Source organism: Leucoraja erinacea, chromosome 27 (genome assembly GCF_028641065.1).
Source record: "Leucoraja erinacea ecotype New England chromosome 27, Leri_hhj_1, whole genome shotgun sequence".
NCBI lineage: Eukaryota > Metazoa > Chordata > Chondrichthyes > Rajiformes > Rajidae > Leucoraja > Leucoraja erinaceus.
The window spans coordinates 7642017-7664633 of NC_073403.1; the positions used below are offsets into that span (position 1 = coordinate 7642017).

General features: G+C 39.9%; 1 protein-coding gene across 3 annotated transcripts in view; it reads right to left on the reverse strand.

Annotated features, from left to right (window-relative positions):
• med24 (mediator complex subunit 24) overlaps positions 1-22617 on the reverse strand; it is a 47780-nt gene that overhangs the window by 13098 nt on the left and 12065 nt on the right. For all 3 annotated transcript variants that reach the window (XR_008725646.1, XM_055656960.1, XM_055656962.1), the window contains 13 exons: positions 21250-21397; positions 19904-20017; positions 19007-19054; positions 15882-15964; positions 13280-13366; positions 11817-11928; positions 9759-9901; positions 8657-8694; positions 6978-7060; positions 5359-5534; positions 3416-3515; positions 1127-1302; positions 54-318 (listed from right to left, as the gene is read on the reverse strand). Coding sequence is in view for 2 of the 3 variants with exons in the window: in XM_055656960.1 (XP_055512935.1) it covers positions 54-318; positions 1127-1302; positions 3416-3515; positions 5359-5534; positions 6978-7060; positions 8657-8694; positions 9759-9901; positions 11817-11928; positions 13280-13366; positions 15882-15964; positions 19007-19054; positions 19904-20017; positions 21250-21397 (1573 nt within the window). In the remaining variant the exon portion in view is untranslated. The remainder of the gene's footprint in view (positions 1-53; positions 319-1126; positions 1303-3415; positions 3516-5358; positions 5535-6977; positions 7061-8656; positions 8695-9758; positions 9902-11816; positions 11929-13279; positions 13367-15881; positions 15965-19006; positions 19055-19903; positions 20018-21249; positions 21398-22617) is intronic.

Here is a 22617-nt window from a genome sequence, read left to right on the forward strand (position 1 = left end):
CCAAGAGATGGGTTAGCCTAATTTCACAAATCTTTCTCAACATGTCCACCAACCTTGACCAAGTTATTGCAGAACCAGTATACTCCTCCCATATGTAGCAGCGCCTCAAATACGTGGATAGTGCGGCTGTCGACCCAGCCTTTATTCAGTACATTGTTGAAATTGGTAATGAGCACCTCTTTAATTGGCATCTTCACTGGCAGCAGGTTGCGGTATGGGATGGGGCCCAGGTTTGCTGTGGGAAACATTATGGAGGTTGCTGTCTGCTGCAAGACGTCGGCACACATCTGCTCCAGGATCAGGTTCATGATAGCAACTCTGGGAGAAAGCAGAAAAATAGCAGCACAAATTACAGGTTTTCCTGGTAAGCTAGTGAATTTTGAAATCGAGAATAAATTAGCAAAGGTAGACATAAAATGCTGTAGAAACTCAGCGGGTGAGCGGCATCTATGTAGAGAAGGAATTTCAGGTTTCGGCCCGAAACGTCGCCAATTCCTTCTCTCTATAGATGCTGCCTCGCCCGCTGAGTTGCTCCAGCAATTTGTGTGTACCTTGGATTTTACCAGCATCTGCAGTTCTTTCTTAAACAAATAATGAATTAGCACATACTGGCTTTGTAAATAAAAGTCTAGTATAAACATCAGCATGTTATGCTAAACCTATATAAAAGATCAGCTCTGCTTAGCTGGAGCTACCATATTTCAAAGAACATATAATATATATTCACATAGGATCTCAGATGAGGGTCGTCTGAAATTCCAATTGAAAAAAGTCACAATATTTATAAGGACTTGTGAAGAGAGCATATTATTTCTGTGACCATGAATGAATATGAAGGATTCCTGGAAGCCACAATCAGCAACTGTTATCTCTAAATGATTATTCATGAGCCAGAACAAAAGGTTTATCTACAGAGGGAAAGTATATATAAAAATGAGGTGCAGTCTCTGGAGGTGGGGCAGCATCTCTGAAGAACATGGATTGATGAGATGTCGTCTCTGCAGGTCAGGCAGCATCTCTGAAGAACATGGATTTCAGGTCGGGACCCTTCTTCAGACTGAGGCATTTGTCAAAATAAAAAAAGTTGCTGGGTTTTTCTTTCAAAGTTACTATGTAATGAAGTTACCTTTCATTGTAGAATTGAAGGGTGTTCTCTGCATAGAGTGGTGTCACAAGCTGGAAAATCATTTGCAATGGTTTCTCACGCTCCTCCAGACCCAACATCCTAACGTGCGCTACTAACCATGCTACTGCACAGATAGCCATGCTGCAAATCTTCCCCTTGATGTTATCGGTGATTTTCTAGTTGGGAAGAAATCGAGCAATGGTTCATACAAATTTTTCCTTGCTGCAAAACAGATCACATACTAATTGCATGAGATGAGGATTGATAACTACATTTATGCTCTGATCTCTTACAAAAGGAATAAGCGGTAGCTCCCATTAATCCTGCCCAAGTATTCCCGAGGTTTGCACTGAATGATATCAAATATAAAGCCAATACCTAGAGTAACTTAGTGCTCTCATGGAAATAATTTTGAAGGTACAATTGTATTGATCAACTTTAAAACTCATTTATTCAGTTCTAATTAATTCTGATGTTAGGGCATTGATGAAGCCAGCCTTTAACCAGCCATTGATGCCTTTAACAACAAACTTGTGTTGCATAAGTTCATTATCAATTTTGCACTAAAACTAGCCCTGATCTTGTTCTTTTCCTGTCAAGAAGAGTTTTAAATTCTGCTCTTTGCTCAAAGTGGTTGAATCTGAGATTTTATTTGATTCATGACATTCCACCACTCCTAGCTGCTTGAATCTATCATAATTTTCAGTCCATGCACATTATGATGAATGGATTAATGGGCATAAAGAGACTACACCTCATTTTTATATATACTTTCCCCTTATAGATAAACCTTTGTACTGGCTCATGAATAATGACTTAGAAATAGCCATTGCAGATTGTGCAAAGGAATATATTCCTGGGAGCTACAGTCTCACTGTAAATCTTTATAAATATCATGAATACGTTTAAATTGGGATTTCAGAAGGCTCTCATCTGAGATCCTAGGTGAATGTATATTAATGGCTAACTTTATTTCTCAATTTTTAGTAATCCATGCAACTCAAGATTTGTGTAATAACCAGTGCCATAATTATGAGCAGGAATTCTTCGCTAAACTTTTGAAACAGAACTGCTGGACTGAGATAAAGGGCATGAGATGTACCATGACAAAAGTTCAAGTACATGAGGAAAGCGAAAAGGCCAACAGATGTAGAACAAGTTGTTTAAGAAGGAACTGCAGATGCCGGAAAATCGAAGGTAGACAAAAATGCTGGAGAAACTCAGCGGGTGAGGCAGCATCTATGGAGTGAAGGAAATAGGCAACGTTTCAGGCCGAAACCCTTCTTCAGACTGATGTGGGGGATGGGGCGGTGGGAAGAAGAAATGAAGAGGTGGAGCCAGTGGGCTGAGGGAGAGTTGAGAAGGCGATGAGAAAGTAAGCACTACCTGAAATTAAAGAAGTCAATGTTCATACCGCTGGGGTGCAAACTGCCCAAGCGAAATATGAGGTGCTGCTCCTCCAATTTACGGTGGTCCTCACTCTGGCCACGGAGGAGGCCGAGGACAGGAAGGTCGGATTCGGAATGGGAGGGGGAGTTGAAGTGCTGAGCCACCGGGAGATCAGGATAGCTATTGCGAACCGAGCGGAGGTGTTCGGTGAAGCGATCGCCAAGCCTACGCTTGGTTTCTCCGATGTAGAGCAGCTGACATCTAGAGCAGCGGATGCAATAGATGAGGTTGGGTCCAGTATCTCCAGAATACAAGTAGAAGTCATGAATCTAACATCACAATAAAGGGAGAATCAGCTGGTTCAAAACAAACTTTTTAATTCTGTATTTACAGGTTTTTTTTTAATTACATTAAGTTTTGTGTAATGTATCGTCACTTCCCTACATTATTAATTCCAGTCTTCCCTGTTTCTTAATTTTTATGTCTGCTGGGCTGTGCTCTACCAGCCAATCTTCACGCTGACTATTTTGCATTGAGGAATACAATAAACATTGAATCCTTCTTGATTTATAGGCTACATGGCTCTGGGAATCTAGCAGGAATTACTGAACAGTGAACAGGAGTGGGAAACCTTGTTAGACTTTCATCCCTGAGATCCACTGAGATCAAATTAGCACTAAATTGCCACCTTGGTGAGATCAAGTAGCTTGGCAAAAAACAAATTTGATAGCTCAACTGAGCAGCATCTTACCTATTAGACATTAGGCTCTAACAGACTTTTTGTGATTCAAAGGCAGAAATTTGAAATACACATTTGCATTTGTGGTATGGACAGCAACGCAAGTGACAAGCATACATTCCTCAATCGGACCCACAGCAAAACATAAAGGGTAGTATTACCTGCACAGCTTCCAATGTCAGTAGGCCATGTTCCCAGGCATTTAGGACCTCCAGAATAGCAGCTGGTGTACAAGAGCATACTTCATGCCACTTCACCTGCCTTGAGAATAATAGGGGTTTGATTACTCCTGCTATATATTACATATGGTAATCCAAACATTAAAAGGGTAACAAAGTGAATCAGTGAATCCAGAAAGACGACTTAAAAAATAAAAAAGCAGACTTGTGGACATTTTAACAGAAGAGAATTGAAAGCTTACAGGAGTTTCAAATGAATTATAAAATAGTTAAGTTACAGGAGATTATTTTGATACTGATGGTAGTGGAGTAATGTGGATCTCAAGTATAACATCAAAATATCACTCAGTCATCTACTCCCTCAATCTTTTAATTTAGTTTAGAGGAAACAGCTCAATGAGTCCACACCGACCAGCGATCCCCACACACTAACACTATCCTATACACTAGGAACAATTTACAATTATACAATTTCTATTAACCTACAAATCCATACGGCTTTGGAGTGCGAGAGGAAACCGGAGCATGGAGAAAACCCACGCAGGTCAGGGGAGAACGTACAAACTCCGTACAGAGAAGCACCCGCAGTCAGGATCGAATCCTGGTCTCTGGTGCTGTGCCAGCCCTTCCCAATTCTCAATCTGTTTGCAGTCCTGGACACGTCTAACCTCTTCACCTCCTCTAACGCCTCTCTACTATCACCTAACAAGCTGAATTCATGCGCTCTTGGTTCAGATTTATTTTAAGGGGATGCCGACTGGCTATGGGTTTTCCTTCTGCAATCAACCATGGCCTCTTGTGTCTCTCAGAAATCAACCCATGTCTTTTGGTTCTCCAGTAGGCATTGCCACAAATCAATATTACCATAAAACATGGTTTCCATTTGTACAATGATAACACCCAAATAAACCTCAACACTTTATATGACTGCCACAATCTCTACAAATTGCTGGACTGCTTGGCAACAGAACTGTCCTCCAATTAATTATGGGAAGACACATAATCTCCTACTGCTGGCTAGTTACACGTGACAATTGTTAGACACAGACTCCTTCCTCTCCTCTACACCCCCCCCCCATTGTCTCTAACCTAATTTCCACATACTTGTCCAACCTTCTGTTAATAAAAGACCACCCAATACTCCGTTGCCTACATTCATTCATCCATCTCCCCTGTTCTTGCTGGCATATTAGTTCCCAGTTTAGCAATGTCTCAACTTTAAAACCATTATCTTTTTTCTCTATCTCCTTCAATCCCTGCAAGATAACTGCAGTCCTCCAATTCTACTCACTACTTGATCATACTCACCAATTTAATCACACCATCTACCAAGATTATAAGCAATAGATTTGGTAGCCTATGTAATTCTTTTGGCCTCTTCCATCATTAAATACTCCTTAAAACCTTCTTCTGGGCAAACCTTCAGTCATCTGCCCTAGTTTCACCGCAAGTCATTTATACCATGTTATCACCTTCTTAGCTTTTATTTTTGAAAAATGGTCTTCTAACATAACATTGTTACTTCAGAAACTGAGATACATCTGACTATATTTTTAGTATTAAAACTCCTCACTTGACATAAGAGTAGAACTGCTTAGTGACCGTCTTACAGACCTGTTGCTTAAAATTATCGGTGAAATATATAATAACTGAGTTTCCATGAGAGCAGACAAACCAGTCTGAAGAAGGGTCTCGATCCGAAATGTCACCCATTCCTTCTCTCCAGATGCTGCATGTCCCGCTGAGTTACTCTAGCTTTTTGTGCCTATCTTCAGTTTTAACCAGCATCTGCAGTTCCTTCCTACGCTAAACAAAACATATGTCGGCTGAACTCCAAGTATTCTTTATACTTATAAATTGTATTTGCCCATACAATTTAAGAACCAATCCGATTGAGTGAAAATTAAAACCAAACAGCAACATACACAAGTTTCATTTCAGCAGAGGAGTTGAGATGCGTCATCAGCGATTCTACTTTAGTGGGATCGGCACGAAAGCCTTGCTCTGGATTTAGAATTTTCCCTTCCTCGGGCATGCAAGTCAGCATCCAGGTCTCAAAGAAGACCACCTCCCCTGACGCACAGGGCTCCGACAGAATTACCTGCAAACAAAATGCAAAACATCACCGTGTCTTCCCACAAAGTTAGAATGAAATGATTTAACACAACAACAAAATCTACACCTTTCATGTTCTCAGATGCCAGGAAGATCACAAAACACTCAGAACAGCTATTTATGAATGGCTATTTTTAAAGTATGTGAAGGAAAAGGTAAGGTAAGGTAACAACTAACACAAAATTGAATTAACACTGTCAGATTGTTGTGTAGCTAGGAAGTGCAGATGCTGGTTTAAACTGAAGATAGACACATAAAGCTGGAGTAACTCAGCGGGTCACAGGATCTCTGGAGAAAAGGAATAGGTGAAGTCTGAAGAAGGAAACGTCATCTATTCCTTTTCTCCAGAGATTGCTGACCGACCCGCTGAGTGAACACTGGCAGATTGTTGTATTTAAACACTTCAACATTAAACTAAGCATCAAATGCCAAGTGAAGGAAGAGTTAAAAACAGGGAATTCCTTCATTCAAAAAACATGTTGAATGCAAATGTTTTATCCAGGGAACCAAACATGTAGAGGTTCAGCAAATCTATTGTTGCAATAGTCCCGAGTGAGTTGAGAATGTGAAGACAACCATAATTGTTCATTGATTTTAGGCAAGCACAGAAACATACAGGGATTGGAGGAGTATGAACCATGAAGGTAGATGGGATTAGTTTAAATTGGCACCATGGTTGTCACTAACACCATGGCCTGAAGAGCCTCTTCCCTGTGCTGAACTGTTCTATGTAAGAAAGAACCATGGCTTTGTAGAGAGGTTATTGAGAGAGCAGTAAGGAAGGTTGGAGAAGGTGGGAAAGGCCAAGATTTTTTAAGAGCTTAAATATAACCAGCTGTAGGGATATTGCATATTACAGGGAGAATGTACAAACTCTGTGCAGACAGCACCCATAGTCAGGAATGAACCAGAGTCTCTGGCGCTGCAAGGCAACAACTCTACTGCTGTGCCACTGTGCTGCCCGTTTTATTATTCTGAAAATGTTAAGAGTACAATTTAAGAGTTGGGTTGTAAGCTATCCAAGTGGAATTCAAGGTTCTGTTCCTCCAGTTTGCATGTGGTCTCACTTCGGCAATGGAGGAGGCCCAGGACAGAAAGGTCGGCTTGGAAATATGAAGAGGAGTTCAAAATGGTTAGCAACAGGAGTTCCATAGACCTTGGCCAAACGAGCACCAAATAGAAATGTTTGGATATCTCCTCTCTATAGAAACTCCATTAAAATGTAATGTGTAAATAAGTACCAACAGCAAAGACTAATTGGAACAAATAAAGTTCATCAGTGCACAGATGATTATCTGCAGCATCTTAATTAGTGGGGACAATTATCATCGATAGGAACGAGTTACCATTATGAATGTTAAATATATGGTGCTTGATATGCATCGAAAGGTTCATTTTCACCAGATTTATGAGCCCAGTTTGCACTTACATCAGATCCATAAGTCTGAGCAACATGACACAACATGAGGAAGGAAATGTCAAACAGTAATGCTCGCACAGAGGCTGCTTTTGCTGGAAAGAAAAAGACAGAACAGATTAACAATGGGTTTTCAACATGATATTGGTTATATATATATATATATATATATATATATATATATATATATATATATATATATATATACCTATATATACCTTATTAGTTTAGTTGAGAGATAGCGCATGGAAGCAGGTCCTTCAGCCCACCGAGTCAGTGCCGACCAGTGATCCCCATACACTAGCACTATCCTGCACACCAGCGACAATTTACAATTTTAACCAACGCCAATTAACCTACAAAGTTGTACGTCTTTGGAGTGTGTGACGAAACCAGAACACCTGGGGAAATCCAATGCAGTCACAGGGATAGGTACAAACTCCGAATAGTCAGGATCGAACCTGGGTCTCTGGCACTGCTAAGCAGTAACTCTACTGCTGCACCACCATGCTGCCAACAAGAACTTCTAAATGTATAAGTTGATTTTTAAATTATTTTTATTTAGTCAGCTTTCATGGATCTTGCTCACCACTAGATTCCATTGGAACGGTGATGACGAGTTAACTCCTTAACTACTGTATTCTTTCTGATGAATATATTCCTATAGTTCTCTTGTGTAGGATTTACTTCCAAAAGTAATGAAGGACTGGTGACATGTTTTACTCTCAAAATTAGAGCAGCATGCATTTTGGACAAAGCCCTGCAGGCATCTGTGGCCTGGTGTGGAGGGTGATGATTTGGGAGATGCTATAGGAGTATCCTGGGTGAGTAATTGCATTTTGTAGATGGCTTACAATGCCTCGGCTATGCACCAGATACAAATGGAATGGTTATTAGGATAGAGACTGCTTTGCCCCCTGGATGGTCTTGTGCTTCTCGAAATATTGATCAATGGTAATTATGTCCTAAAATCTCAATTACATCCAGCTCAACAGCTCAGTCTGAACAAGGGTCCCAACCTGAAACATCGTCCGTATATTCCTGCCACAAATTCTGCCTGACCCGCTGAGTTCCTCCAGCACTTTTGCTCAAAATTCTAGCATCTGCAGTCTCTCGTCTCTCAGAGTATTTGGTCGCTTGGCAAAGAAAATCGCAATCAGGTTTCAGCCTCCTATCTAATCCTAACTGTTGGAAAATGTAAGTGTTGCAGATCCCATGTCCACTTACCGCAACCCTCGCATTAGAATTGTAACTACTTACAGCCTGCCCAAAAAGTGTTGAAAGCATGACACCTAGTGACATCAGATTGAAACATGTTCCCGATATTGGGGGGGGGGGGTCCAGAACCAGGGGCCACAGTTTAAGAATAAGGAGTAAGCCATTTAGAACGGAGACGAGGAAACACTTTTTCTCACAGAGAGTGGTGAGTGTGGAATTCTCTGCCTCAGAGGGTGGTGGAGGCAGGTTCTCTGGATGCTTTCAAGAGAGAGCTAGATAGGGCTCTTAAAAATAGTGGAGTCAGGGGATATGGGGAGAAGGCAGGAACGGGGTACTGATTGGGGACGATCAGCCATGATCATATTGAATGGCGGTGCTGGCTCGAAGGGCCAAATGGCCTACTCCTGCACCTGTTGTCTATTGAAGACAAAATTAACTGAATCAGGTCATAATCATACATGAATAATACTTACATCCTTCCATAGTGATGTTCTTGGCAAACTCATTTAACCTAAGATAAAATTTAAACAATGAGTTTACAGAAAATTTATGACACAGGAAGCAACTGTTTGACCCATCAACTTGAGCAGGTAAAGAAAGACTTCTTCAGCCTAGATTGTCCAACCACCTTGAGGGCATGGGTCTTCAGGTACACACCAAGTACTCAAATGTGATGAGTGTTTCCTCTTTCACCACCCTTTTGGGTAGTCATTTGCAGACCCATGCCAGCTTCAGGTTGAAAAATGTCAATATATTTTACAAATTACTTTATAACTACACCTCCAAATTTGAGGTTGCAATTCTGATAACAACATGAACAACTCCAAGAAAAATGTTCCAGTCATATAATTTCTAACATACATATTTTGTTTTTGATAGTTCCCACAGACCAGCTTTGCAAACTCGGACAGCAGAGACAGCATGATAAATAATATTATCAATTATTTCATGCTGTTGGTGTTAAACCAGTTCAGATGCTAGGCTGCATTATATTAGGCTTATAGAATTATCCATCATACATTGTACTGTACTATTAGCCATGTCAATATGAAGTGCTAAATCTAATTACTGCAAGAATGATAGGGCACTTGCTCTCTACATACTTCTCCAGTCTAGATTTAACAAATCTTATACCATCCTTGATTGCTTAATACACCCAAAATGCTCCTTAAATCGCCGCTGGTCAGAAACTTTAATGATTATAGTCTGTACTGCCTTAAGTCCTGCACGTTTTTCAACTCCATACTTGCAAGTCTCAACCAGCTCTCAATAGCCCAAATTTAAAAAAAAATTAAAAAGTGCTGGTAATAGACAACATGTCAATTAGCAAGGAAAATGTCTGAGGCATTTACCTTGTCACAGAGTAAATGAGCACTGGTTATTCTTCCCCTAATATGGGTCAATTACCACAATATTCGTCTGAGGAAGCAAGTCATACACACCGCTTACTTTCCTAAATAACGCTGAATTCATCTGGTCAATCAATTACATTAGGTAAATTACTGTCATAAAATCTGTAAAATATCTAAATTTCAAAGCAGATCCTCAGAGATTTCCGACTCACTTTTCACTTACTTGACAAACTTCCGGGCAAAAGATTTCAATTTTCCAGTAGCTGCAGCAGCTGCTAACAGTAAATCCAGGCTCTTCCCTGAAAGCATGTGACCCAGGACTCCCAACAACCCCTCGGGGGATTTGGAGTGGTCCGCATCCATGGTCTGCAAGAAACAAATTCATCTTTCAAGCGTTATTATAATGGTCAAATTTTAAGTGCATAGTATTAGGGCGAAAAAGGAGCTCAATTTCAGAAGCAGGGTATATACACATATACAGACACTGCTATGTTACTCATTCATTGCAAGTGACAGAGGATGATTTTCTAACCAAATGCCTCTGTAAACAGAAAAAAACAAAATATTGCTTCTCTATGGGTAACAATATAGACAATAGGTGCAGGAGTAGCTTCGAGTCAGCACCACCATTTAATGTGACCCTGTTCCTGCCCTCTCCCCATATCCCTTGATTCCACTAGCCTTAAGAGCTCTATCTAACTTGCTTTTAAATGCATCCAGTGAATCGGCCTTCTGAGGCATAGCATTCCACAAATTCACAACTGTGTGAAAATGTTTTTGCTCGTCTCAGTTCTAAATGGCCTACCCCTTATTCTTAGATCTTCATATTATTAATTAACAAAACATATTTTATGTTAAATTTGTTACCTGTGTAAATTAATCATGCAAAAAATGTAGTAGTTTTGAAGTGTATATTATTTAACTTTTAGATAAGTGAATGGAAGAGACACGATACAAGGCTTTCAATCCTGGCCGAACTCAATGCTTTCTATCCATGCTTCACTAGGGAGAACACTAAAGTGCCTTCTGGGGTTCCCACAGCAAACTGTTATTGAGGCAGATGTTAGGAGGACCTTCGGGAGAGTGAACCCTCAAAAAAGTGTCTGGACCTGATGGTATATCTGCTTGAGTTTTCAAAACCTGCTCAGACCAACTGGTTAGAGATTTTGCACACATCTTCAACCTTCATTATTGAGGTTTGAGTTTCCCACCTGCTTTAAAAAGGCTTCAATAATACCAATGCTCAAGAAAATTAAGGCGACAGGCCTCAATGACTACTGACTGGTGGAGCTAACATCCATGGTGAAGAAGTGCTTGGAGTGGTTACGGCACATATCAACACCTACCTCAGCAACAACCTGGACCTATTGCAATCTGCCTTTATCATAATAGACCAGAGGATGCGATTTTGCTAACTCTCCACTGGACCACATGGATAATAAAACACAGGTTGCTGATCATAGACTACAGCTCGGCATTCCATACCATCATTTCCCTCAAACTTGTTCCCAAGCTCAGGGAACTGGGTCTCTGCCATCTCTTTGCAAGTGGATCCTCGACTTCTTCATCAACAGAACACAATAGGTACTTATTGGCAACAACACTTCCGTCTCGATAACCATCAGCAGCGGGGCACCTCAAGGCTGTGTGCTCAGCCCCCTGCTCTACCTACTCTATACCCATATGTGTCTATAGCAAGACACATTTCCAACTATCTTTAAATTCATTGATGACATCTGATGAGAGAGTATAGGAGGGAGATCAATCGTCTGATTGAATGGTGCCAGAACAACCCACCTGGCTCTCAACGTCAGATAAACCAAGGAACTAATTGTTGACTTTAGAAGAGGAAGTCCAATGATCCACAAGCCAGTCTTCATCGATGGGAGACCCATACAAGTTCAAGTTCCTAGACGTGCATTTCTCTGAAGATCTGTCCTAGACCCAGCACATTGATTGTAACCAAAAAGAAATCCCATCAACGCCTCTACTTCCTTAGAAAATTGAGGAGCACATTGACTAGTTGCGTCACGGCCTGGCTCAGCAACTCCAACGCCCATGGAATGATGGAGTGGCAAACACTCTGCAGTCCATCACAGGTCATTTAAGGGATCTATTGGAGATACTGCCTCTAAAAGGGAGCCAGCATCATCATTGACCCATACCACCCTGGCCATGCTCTCATTTCACTCCTGCCTTGCAACAAGAACCTGTGGAGAAACATTATGTCTAAAAATACAATAGTATTGGTTTAATAGAAACAAACAGGAGCAAAATTCACCTTTAAAATATTTGTGACGGTGGGCTCTGCACGCAGAATCAGGCCTGGGTTGGGCTGAATGCTGGCATTTTCAGCAGATTTTAGTTGGGGAGCCAGCTCTCTATCTGCTGTCCTGCAATGTGAAAAAGAAAGAAGAAATGCCGTGAGAAGAATTTTCAGGTATTTATAATTCTGAAAACTCAGTTAAGTTTACATTTTTTTTTTAGTTTAGCTTATTGCCACATGTACCGATGTATAGTGAAAAGCTTTTGTTGTGTGCTAACCAGTCAGCGGAATGACAATACATGATTGCAAATTGAACCATCCACAGTGCACAGATACAAGATAAAAGGAATAACGTTTGTGCTAGTAAATGCGATTAAAGATAGTCGTGCGATTAAAGATAGTCCAAGGGTCTCCAATGAAGTAAATAGTTGCTCAGGATTGCTCTCTGGTTGTTGATAGAATGGTTCAGTTGCCCGATAACAGCTGGGAAGAAATTGTCCCTGAATGTGGAGGTGTGCATTTTCACTTCGTGCCTGGTGGAAGAAGGAGTGATCGTGGCGAGACTTGTCCTTGATTATGCAGGTGGCCTTGGTGAGGCAGAAGGAGGTGTAAATGGAGTCTGAGATGACTGCAAAGTGAAAATTTATAAAGTTTAACGCCGGGGTAAAAATGTACCTTTCTTGGTCATGGACTGCCAAAAGTGTAGAAGGAAAATTGAAAAGTTGCAAGCACTAGAAACACTACAGCTCCTACTTTCCTGAGAAATACCAGATGGTCTGCTTAATAATGCCAGCATTTATTTACTCATGTAAACATCAAGAAGTTTAATATAAACTCTTATCATAAGTTTAATAATGTATTTCCCTTACCAGCAATTAGACTGGACAATGAAATACAATGACAGTCAGATATTCCCCAATTTACTACACAGAAAAAGTTGGTCCAATTCCTAGTTTCTGAATTACCATAGCCGAGATATGGGCAACTCTGCTGGCCATAGTGCAGCTGGGACAAATGGTGACAGCCGTTATGTAATACTGGTATGAGGGCATGTTTTCTATAAGTGACTTGGTTGCTAATGAATTAAAGGACAAATGCAGTAAACAACTTGATTTTGTAGAACTTTCATAAGACTGTGCTCAGCTAGTAGTGTTGCCAAATTTCTGTTAGGCTTAATTAACAACTGCACCAAAGCGCTATGAAATGTATTTGAAATGTTTGGTCAACTAAATAGCTTTTTTTCTTTTTATTGAAGCAATGTGATCACATTCAAAGCGCTAAAGTGGAATTTTTCTAAATGTTTATATCTCGAACAATCCAATTTTGCCAATTGTTGGATGGAGAAAATTAAACCTACATCTTCTGGCAAAAATAACGCCCCACCTTTGAAACAAGCGGAACACAATGCACATGGCACAGAAAGACAACGCTGCATTTCATGTTCCTGCAAAATGCACAGTACACAGTACCAGTCTTACCTTTTGTTAACCAGGTTATTCATGTTGTCCTCTGAAAGCAACCCTAGTTTCCCACATTCCTGAAGCAGGAGACTGACGCAGTCACAGCTAAGACGAGAAGAACAAAAATACATTGGTCTAAGGGCACTTAAGGTAGATTAATGAGACTTCATTTTTAATTAGTGGTAGTTATTGTTTTGTGTAGGAAGGAACTGCAGATGCTGGTTTACACCAAAGAGAGCCACAAAATGCTGGAGTAACTCAGCGGGACAGGCAGCATCTCCAGATAGAAGTAATGGGTGACATTTCAGGTCGAGCTCTTCTTCAGACTTGAGGGTCAGGAGAGGGGGAGTCAATGAGATAAGGAAGTCTAAGAGATTAAGATATGATGATCAAGGAAAATGCACCTCTGTACCTCAATCCCCATATTATTCCACCCTGTTTCAAAAAATATTGCAACAAGCAGCAATCTCCAAAACAGATGGGAGATTATTCAATCCTGCAGACACCCAGTCTCTGTTCTGAACATTTATCTGATGTCACATCTTGAATGCAAAATTGTACTTTCAGATGTCCTATTGAAAAATATTGTTGGTTTGTCTTCGAACATTAGTACTGTTTAATGATCCATCTATTTTGTTTCAAGATATGATAAATTATATTCTTATTTTTATTTGATCATGTCATAAATTTGGGGTCAGCAATTGTTAATTGCCTCCAGCTATTTGTAACTTTGCACATTGTTCTGCTCGAAAATTTAAGAAATGCTTTTAATTAATTTAGATTAGTCAATTATCACATGAAGCCCAGAGGAATCAGCATACATGCAGTAATTACAAAGATAATAAATACAAGAGTGCAAAACAGATGCATGGTGCAAGACTGGAGAGGAAAATCCAAGTATTTATTTAAGAAGGAACTGCAGATGCTGGAAAATCGAAGGCACACAAAAATGCTGGAGAAACTCAGCGGGTGCAGCAGCATCTATGGAGCGAAGGAAATAGGCAACGTTTCAGGCCAAAACCCTTCTTCAAACCCACATGTCTGAAGAAGGGTTTTGGCCCGAAACGTTGCCTATTTCCTTCGCTCCATAGATGATGCTGCACGCCGCTGAGTTTCTCCAGCATTTTTGTGTACCTTCCAAGTATTTATTGATTGATTGAAAGATACCATGGAAACAGGCCCTTCGGCCCTACATGTCAATGCTGACCATCGATCACCTGTTAATACTAGTTCTACGTTATCCCACATTAGCATGAGCTCCCTGCAGTATGGGCAATTCACAGAGACCAATTAACCTACAAACCCACATGTCGTTGGGATGTTGTGAGAAACCCAAGCTTCCGGAGGAAACTCACACTGCCATCGGGCAAAAGTGCAAACCCCAAACAGAACAGCAGAGGTCAGGATTGAACCTACAGAAGTCTCTGACACCGAGAGTCAGCGGCTCTACCAGCTGTGCTACTGTGCTGTCCTAGTAGTGCAAAAGGATTATTGAAGTATTGAAGGGGTATAATCGAATGAGGTGATGAGCATTTGGCAGCAACTAACAATACAACCTGTCATACCTCCATATCTCCACACCACTTTTTGCACAATGCTCACCATTTCAATCATAATAAACATTAAAGACATATCTATGGATTTTAAACCACTAGATGGCAATAAATACTGAAAATCAAATCACAGCAAGAAGCACATTCAACCAGGATGTGCAACTCTAATGGCAGATATTCCAACAGATCAGAGGTGCCCAAGAGGCATAATGGTTAAATGGTTGCAATTACTTTGAAAGCTTGCTTATACTGTATGAGTATGAGGCATAATTGTACCTAAATCAGAAGCCCTGAACTAGCTGTCTGCGAGTTTGATTAATTTTTCTTTGTTTACTCTTAATGTAAGACTCCTGACTCAGATGGCAGTTTATGGCGTTCCTAATAATTTCATACTCTCCACCCACTCCTTCTATGCCCACAGCAGGAGAGGTTAACCAGCAGCTCAAATTACAATATTCTGTGCGTAATTCCTCACTTAAACTGAACAGTATACTCTACTCATCAACTATGAATCACAAAAGTGTACCAGGTTGCCAAGAGTAGGATAATTATACAGTAACCTGTTTTCAGGTAGAGCATAAAATCATTTTTATTAGCTGAGTGCTTAACCTCAGGGAAAAAATCATTAAAAAAAAACTAACATAATCAACGCCACCCATACTGCAAACACACCCAACTCTGACACAATGAAGGACCAAAAGTACCATCATGGATCAGAGCCACATTCAAAATCCCTCATGCACAATGGCACAACGAGTAGAGTTACTGCCTCGTAGCTTCAGCAATCTGTTTTCAATTGCGATCTCCAGTACTGTTTGGGTGGAGTTTGCATGTTCGCCCTGTGTTTGTGTGGGTTTTCGCATTACATGTGGGCTTGTTAATTAGCAACTGAAAATTAGCTACCATGTGTAGGTAAGTGATAGAATTTGTGGTGGAATTGTTGGGAACGTAGGATAAATAAAAGAGGATGTGTGTTAATGGGTGCTTGATGGTTGGTGGTGACTTGTTGGGCTCAAAAGTCAATTTCCGCGCTGGATGATTATGATTCATCGAAAATCAGTACTTACTTGCATCGCTGATCTGCTTTGTCCAAAAGTGGAGTAAGTTTAAGCAAAAACTCAAAGGCAGTGTTCACATCTTCAGTGAAGTCCTGTACCCAAAAATAGGATAAACATTAACACACTTAGGCCACTACCATCAAATAACACCCCTGTAAAATTTGTGGCGAGTGGCTGGGAGTTCACAGGCAGATTATCCCTCCCATGTAATTTGAAATGCTAATTGTAAATAGATTAGTTAACAAAAATCTCGCAATGAGTTTAAGGGATATGCAATGACATAAGGAATTAGGCTATAGATCAACCATTGATTTTATGGAGTGGCCTAACTGTCTAAGCAAATCACCAAAGTACCAATCTTCTAGGCTGATCTAGAAGTGAACTTTATTCCCTTCTGTCACTAATAAATGAGCAGTGTTGGGCCTGTTAAAATACAGTTCAGTCAAGTAGCACAAGGATCATTTAAAACTATGGGCCCCATTCAGACTAGGATATTTGCAGAACAGAAACCTAAACAGCGAATTGCGCAATGAGATAGTAGCACCGATTTGTCACAACATATTACATTGTACTAAACCATCTACCCATGAAAAACGCAGGTGTAGTATGTCAATTCTCAGAATCAGCTTTTTTATATTCAACATCATTTAACTGGTATTCACCAAATTTGCTGGATGCACACCTCGCTTTTTGAATCAACACTTAAGAAAAACACCAAGTAGCAGAAAATAAATAATAGTGCAATATTTTGAGACCAGTAACATAAAACCATCAGGTCCACGTAATCAAAGTCTTTCACTCAGACCAAGGGTGTGGTATTGCTAATAAGGAATTAAATACAATCGTCATCGACTTTATAATTGGATCGTATACAAAATTAAGAAATGTGTGCAATAGTGGCACTAATATCTGATATGTCCTCACTAATGCAAATACTATTTTCAGATTTCTTTAGTATTTTATTTGTAATGTGCACTTCAATTCTCAAAAAAAAACTTTATTAAATGTGTTGTTAGCAACTGGGTTCCTTCCTCCTTATGGCTTTGCTTATTTTATAGCAATTGCACCTGAAAGCTATTGCAATGCTGCTGTAGTACTCAAATGGATATGAAACAAGCACATAATATGAAGAAATGCAAATATATCCATTTGAGAAGGAAGAATGAAATGAAATCATTATATAAATGGAGTGAGACTTTAAAATCTGTGCAACACAAAGCACATCCGCACGCCCTGGTGCATGAAACAAAGGGTTAACATGCAAATATAGCTTGTAATTTGGCTAGCTAATGGAACATTAGCCATTATTGAACAAAAGGCAAGATAACGAAATCTGAAGAAGGGTCTCGACCCAAAACGTCACCCATTCCTTCTCTCCAGAGGTGCTGTCTGTCCCGCTGAGTTACTCCAACATTTTGTGTCTACCAGGTAAGCTAACTTCACAGTTCTCTGGTGAGACCTCATCTGGAGCAGTGTTTGAGGTTTTAACTAGCAATATAGATATTGGTACAGCAGTTGATGGGGGAATATTTGGACTTTCAAAAAGCCTCTGGACGTCATACTTCAGAAGAGGCGATGAAACAGAATTAGAGCACAGAAACAGAATTAGTGTTTGGAAAAACACAAAACTCAGCACTTTAGTAGAGAAAAAATAAAAATGCAAAACATGTTTTTAATTGTGAGAAACTGAATGATCAAAGAGATCCAAGTCTTTCTGCACATGAATTATTTAAAGTTGATATTCAGCTTCAGGAAAGCAGGACTTGTGTTGGGAGTTGGGGTTATGAACAATCTGTCATAGCCTTATTAAAGTCAAGTCGAGTCACTTTTATTTCTATAGCACATTTAAAAAGCAACTCTTGTTGACCAAAGTGCTTTACATTGGTGGAGGTACTAACGTTATACAACATTGGTTCATAGATTAAGTACATACATAAATACATACATATAGCCCTCCCTCAGAGGACGTCAAGAAAGGCTTGAGAGTAAAGATGAGTTTTAAGTCTCGACTTAAAAGAGTCGATGGAGGGGGCAGTTCTGATGGGAAGAGAGATGCTGTTCAGCAAAATTAAATACCAGAGGAGACTGGACAGGGTTAATTCTTAAGTCCGAGTCATAGTCATACAGCACGGAAACAGGCCCTCAGGCTCAACTCATCCATGCCACTAAAGATGTCATATCCAAGCTAGTCCTATTTGTCCCTGGTCTGGCCCATACCCTCTAAACCTTTCCTATTCACGTACATGACTAAATTACTCCAAATGTTTAAGAACTGCAGATGCTGGAAAATAGAAGGTAGACAAAAATGCTGGAGAAACTCAGCGGGTGAGGCCGCATCTATGGAGCGAAGGAAATAGGCAAAGTTTTGGGCTGAAACCATTCTTCTGAAGAAGGAAACGTTGCCTATTTCCTTCGCTCCTTAGATGCGGCCTCACCCGCTAAATTACTTTAAATTTTGTTATTGTATCTGCCCAAACTACTTCCTCTGACTTGTTTAATTTGGCACCACCAGCTAAAAAAATGTACCATGGGTTTCTATTTAATCTTTCTCCTCTAATCTTAAACCCATGGCCTCTAGCTTTCCTATGGGTAAAAGACTGTGCAGAATCTAGTCACCCTATCTAGTCCTCTCATGGTTTTATACATCTCTATAAGATCACCCTTAACCTCCTGCATTCTGCATTCCAAGGAATCAAGTCCTACCCTGCACAATCTGCGGTCCCTACAGGTCGGGTCCTTTAGTCCTGGCAACGTCTTTGCAAATCTTCCAAAACATTTTTTTTCCGCTTATTGGCATTTTTCCTATGGCAGGGTGACCAAAACTGAACATTATACTTCAAGTGTTGTTTCCACTGACTGAGACAACTAGAATTAAGGGAACAGGGCTGGTGTGGGGAGGTCACAGTCTTCAAATAATGGGTTGGCCATTCGGGACAGAAATAGAGAGAAACCTCTTCACTTAACTGGTGGCAAATCTTTTGAAAAAAGGGACTGTGGAGAATGAACCCAAGTATTTCCATGAAACAGATCAGTAGATTTTTAGATACCAAAGCATTAAGACATTCACTAAATTACTGGGAACATAGAGAAAGAAAATATTAATAAAAGGGCATGGTAAATAAAAAACAACTTACTTTATCGCCAAGAGGGTATTCCTTGAGCTTCAGTAATGCCTGTGGAATCTAGAAAGATTATACACCAGGTAAATATACTAATATGGCCACAATCACACAAAATTCCAGAAGTTATCTTTAAGCCAAAAACATAATTTAAATCACGTCGTTGCTGTTGAATACTTTGATAACATCATAATGGAAGAGGACAAGATGATTAAACTTGGTAAGGTGGAATACAAATAAGCAGCTGAGGAAAAGCATGGTTAAAGCTAGGCACGATGTATTCAAGAATGCACAGGATAACATGACAGCATGATGAAAGGGCACGATGCTCCAAAGGCTTTTTAAAAAATGCATAATTCTGGATCAATCTACTTGTTGACTGTTATCCATGTTAAACGAAAAGAATCCAGGCCTACTTTCCACTCTACAAAGAAATTTAAGACGTGCGCAGTTTTGGGGTCATACTGGTAAGTCTACAGCCAAATCAGATAAAAACAAAAAAATGTTTTAAGCACTTAGTGAGTCAGGCAGCACATATAGAAAGATTAAGAGTTAATGGTTCAGTTTAAAGGCTTTTCAGCATCGGAAATGTGAGAAAATAAGTTGCTTTTATGTTGCAGAAAGGGTGTGTAGGTTAAAGGGATTATTTCTGATGGGGCGAGGTCAGTGTTACCATGGTGACATACGGTTTACAAAGCCGTTGAGTTGATAAAAGTAATAAGAGCAGCTTGAGGTAGAGATAACAAAGAGATATGGAAAAGCTATAAAATACAGGTTGGAACTGTTGCAAAGAATAGAAATCAAAAGGGGAATGCTGAAAACGCCCAGCAGATCGAGTCGGTGTCGATGGCTATTCCAAACAAAATACCTTAAAATATAGAGCTAAAAAAAAATAAAAGGAAAAACCTTTACCTTGAGGAATGTGAATGCCGTCCATTTTAACTCTTGAGTTCCCTCTGGGGATTCAATAAGACCGACAAAACAGGCCTTCCAGATTTCCAGTAAAAAGAGAGGCGAGGGGATTCGCTAACAAAAGGAACAATCTTAAAAGCTTCGAATTAAATGATCTCAAGTTTTATTACATCAAAATCACTTGATTTCCCATCACAGCGAATTTCCCAATTACATATGTGCTTATCTCCAGCCTCATTTACGTTATTATCAATGTATAACAGAATAACAAACAGGCAAAGATGATAAAACTATGGAACTATGGAACATTCCGACTCCAGTCTGACTGGGTCCCTGCGCTGCCTTCAGGGTGACACATGGTAAGAACACGAGAACTAAGACCAGGAGTGGGCTATATCGTTCCCTTGAGCCTGTTTCCCCATTTAATTATATCATGGCTGATCCTATATCCAATCCATTTTCCCCTGGATCCTCATGTCTTCCAATTCCCTTTGTGGCCAACAATCAACCACAATCTTACAATACTCTGTGAATAAATATTCACTTCCCTTTGAGGTAGAGAATTCCAAATATGTGTGACCTGTTACAAGACGTCTCTTCGCATCTCTGTCCTAAATGATCAGCCTCTTACCCAAAGGTGATGATCGTTGCTCTAGACTCTCCAGTTACAGAGTCTAGGATCCCATTAAGAACCTTAGCCTATATTGTGTGAGCTTATTGGGTGCTGACAACCTTAGATAAACTGCTACGTCCAACTTCTTTACTGTTAGGATAAATGATATGCTCAGGAGATAAAAGAGACAACCTTAACAATCTTGCAGTAACTTGTAAATTCATGCACTCTCCCTAGCTTCTCCAGCAAATCAATTTATTCTATTCATAAGCTACATTTGTCAACAACAACAGAACTTCAATTCTTATATGCTTTCATATTGCATCTATTCTATCAATGTCATAGTCTGAACTGCACTTCATCCTCCTGGCCATTTCTTCTCCATATATCCCAAAAGATTACACTGGACTCGTCCCGTGACTGCCATATCTTTGATGCAACAGCCAAATAGCCTTTCATTCACTGCTACTTTTTCATTTGGAAATTTAAACTACCTTAATCATTTCTTCGAGTAAAACACTTCTAGAAATCGTAAGCATTTAGAATTTAGAATCTTGGATTTACAATATGCAAAAAATAAGACCATTGTAACTGCTTTCTGTAATGCTGGTATGAAGCTATATTTTCAAATATACGTTTGACCCCATTTTAATCTATGATCACAAAATGGCAAGAAGATAGTAATAATGTTCAATATTTTACTGCCTGTAATTAAGTTTAAAATTCTAGTTACCTGCATTCTTTTCACCATGATCAGTTGTTCAACAAGTGATTGGGTATCAGATGTGAGATTTAGAGTTCCTTCCAATATAATCAAGGCATGAACAGTTGGGAATTCCATCTTGGTGTTCTGCTCAGTCTGCGTTGTTATGACTGAAATACTAGAAAGAATTTACACTGCATTAGTATTGTATGCACAGACAGCAGTTTACTAAACTTTGTGGGGAAGCCGACAAAGCTAGTTTTGGACAAAATCTACATGTTTGAAAATGAATTATTCACAAATATTTCATTGAAAATCAGTAATGTATGCAGAACACAAAGTCTTGAACAAATGTAGAAACTATTGTCAATTAACTTCTCCACATTCTGATATTCTTGAATTTAGAAACATAGAAAATAGGTGCTGAAGTAGGCCAATCGGCCCTTCGAGCCAGCACACGCCATTCAATATGATCACAGCTGGTCATCCAAAATCAGTACCCTGTTCCGGCTTTTCCCCCCCATATCCCTCGATTCCCTTAGCCCTATTTATTCCACTCCTAAAAAGGTATCATAAACTAATTATCTTTACATTAATTTTCCAGGATTTATGGTCCATATCTAATTTATCTTGGAAAGTGAGTCTTGCTCTTGGAAATAAACTGCTTTCTTGGACTGCTATAGTCTTTCGGAATATTAGCCGAACCATCAACCTGCCTATCAGTGAACCCCCTCGTCTGAACTCATCTGTTGCCAGATGTAATTTATTCAGCTTTCGTTTCTCCTCTTCCAGTTCCCCCCCCCCCCCCCCCCCCCCCCCCCCCCCCCGCTCCACCATGCAATCATTTTGCAGAGGTGTGCTGACCCAAGATATCACCTATCCTTTTCCTCCAGATGCTTCTTGACCCAATGAGTTACTCCAACATTTTGTGACTTTCTTCTATATAGGGTCTCCCCGGGTTACAGAAGGGTTCCATTCACACAATTAAAGGCATTTATACATTGTCTTTACAACCACAAACTTCCAGTGATCAGTACAGTCCTCTAAGTATTTTTGAAATTCAGACACTGCTGTACTGAGGGAACTATCTGCCAGTTTGCAGATCCGTCCATAGTAAAGAGATGTTGACTGAAGGAAGACATGGGCTAAAAGATATAGAATAGTGCTCTCTGTTTTTCTTCAGGATTACGAGATATTCTTTACATCCAGTCGGTCGATGGATGAGGAATTAGGTTCATGCACAAAATGCCACCTCCATCAGCACATTCAGTTCTGCAATGGAGTGACAAGAGACTAAATGTTGTGCCAAGTGCTGAGAATGGGACTTGAGAAACATAATAGCAAACATGATATTCCACAACACGTAAAGGTATTCCATCAAGCTTTTCCACAACATTC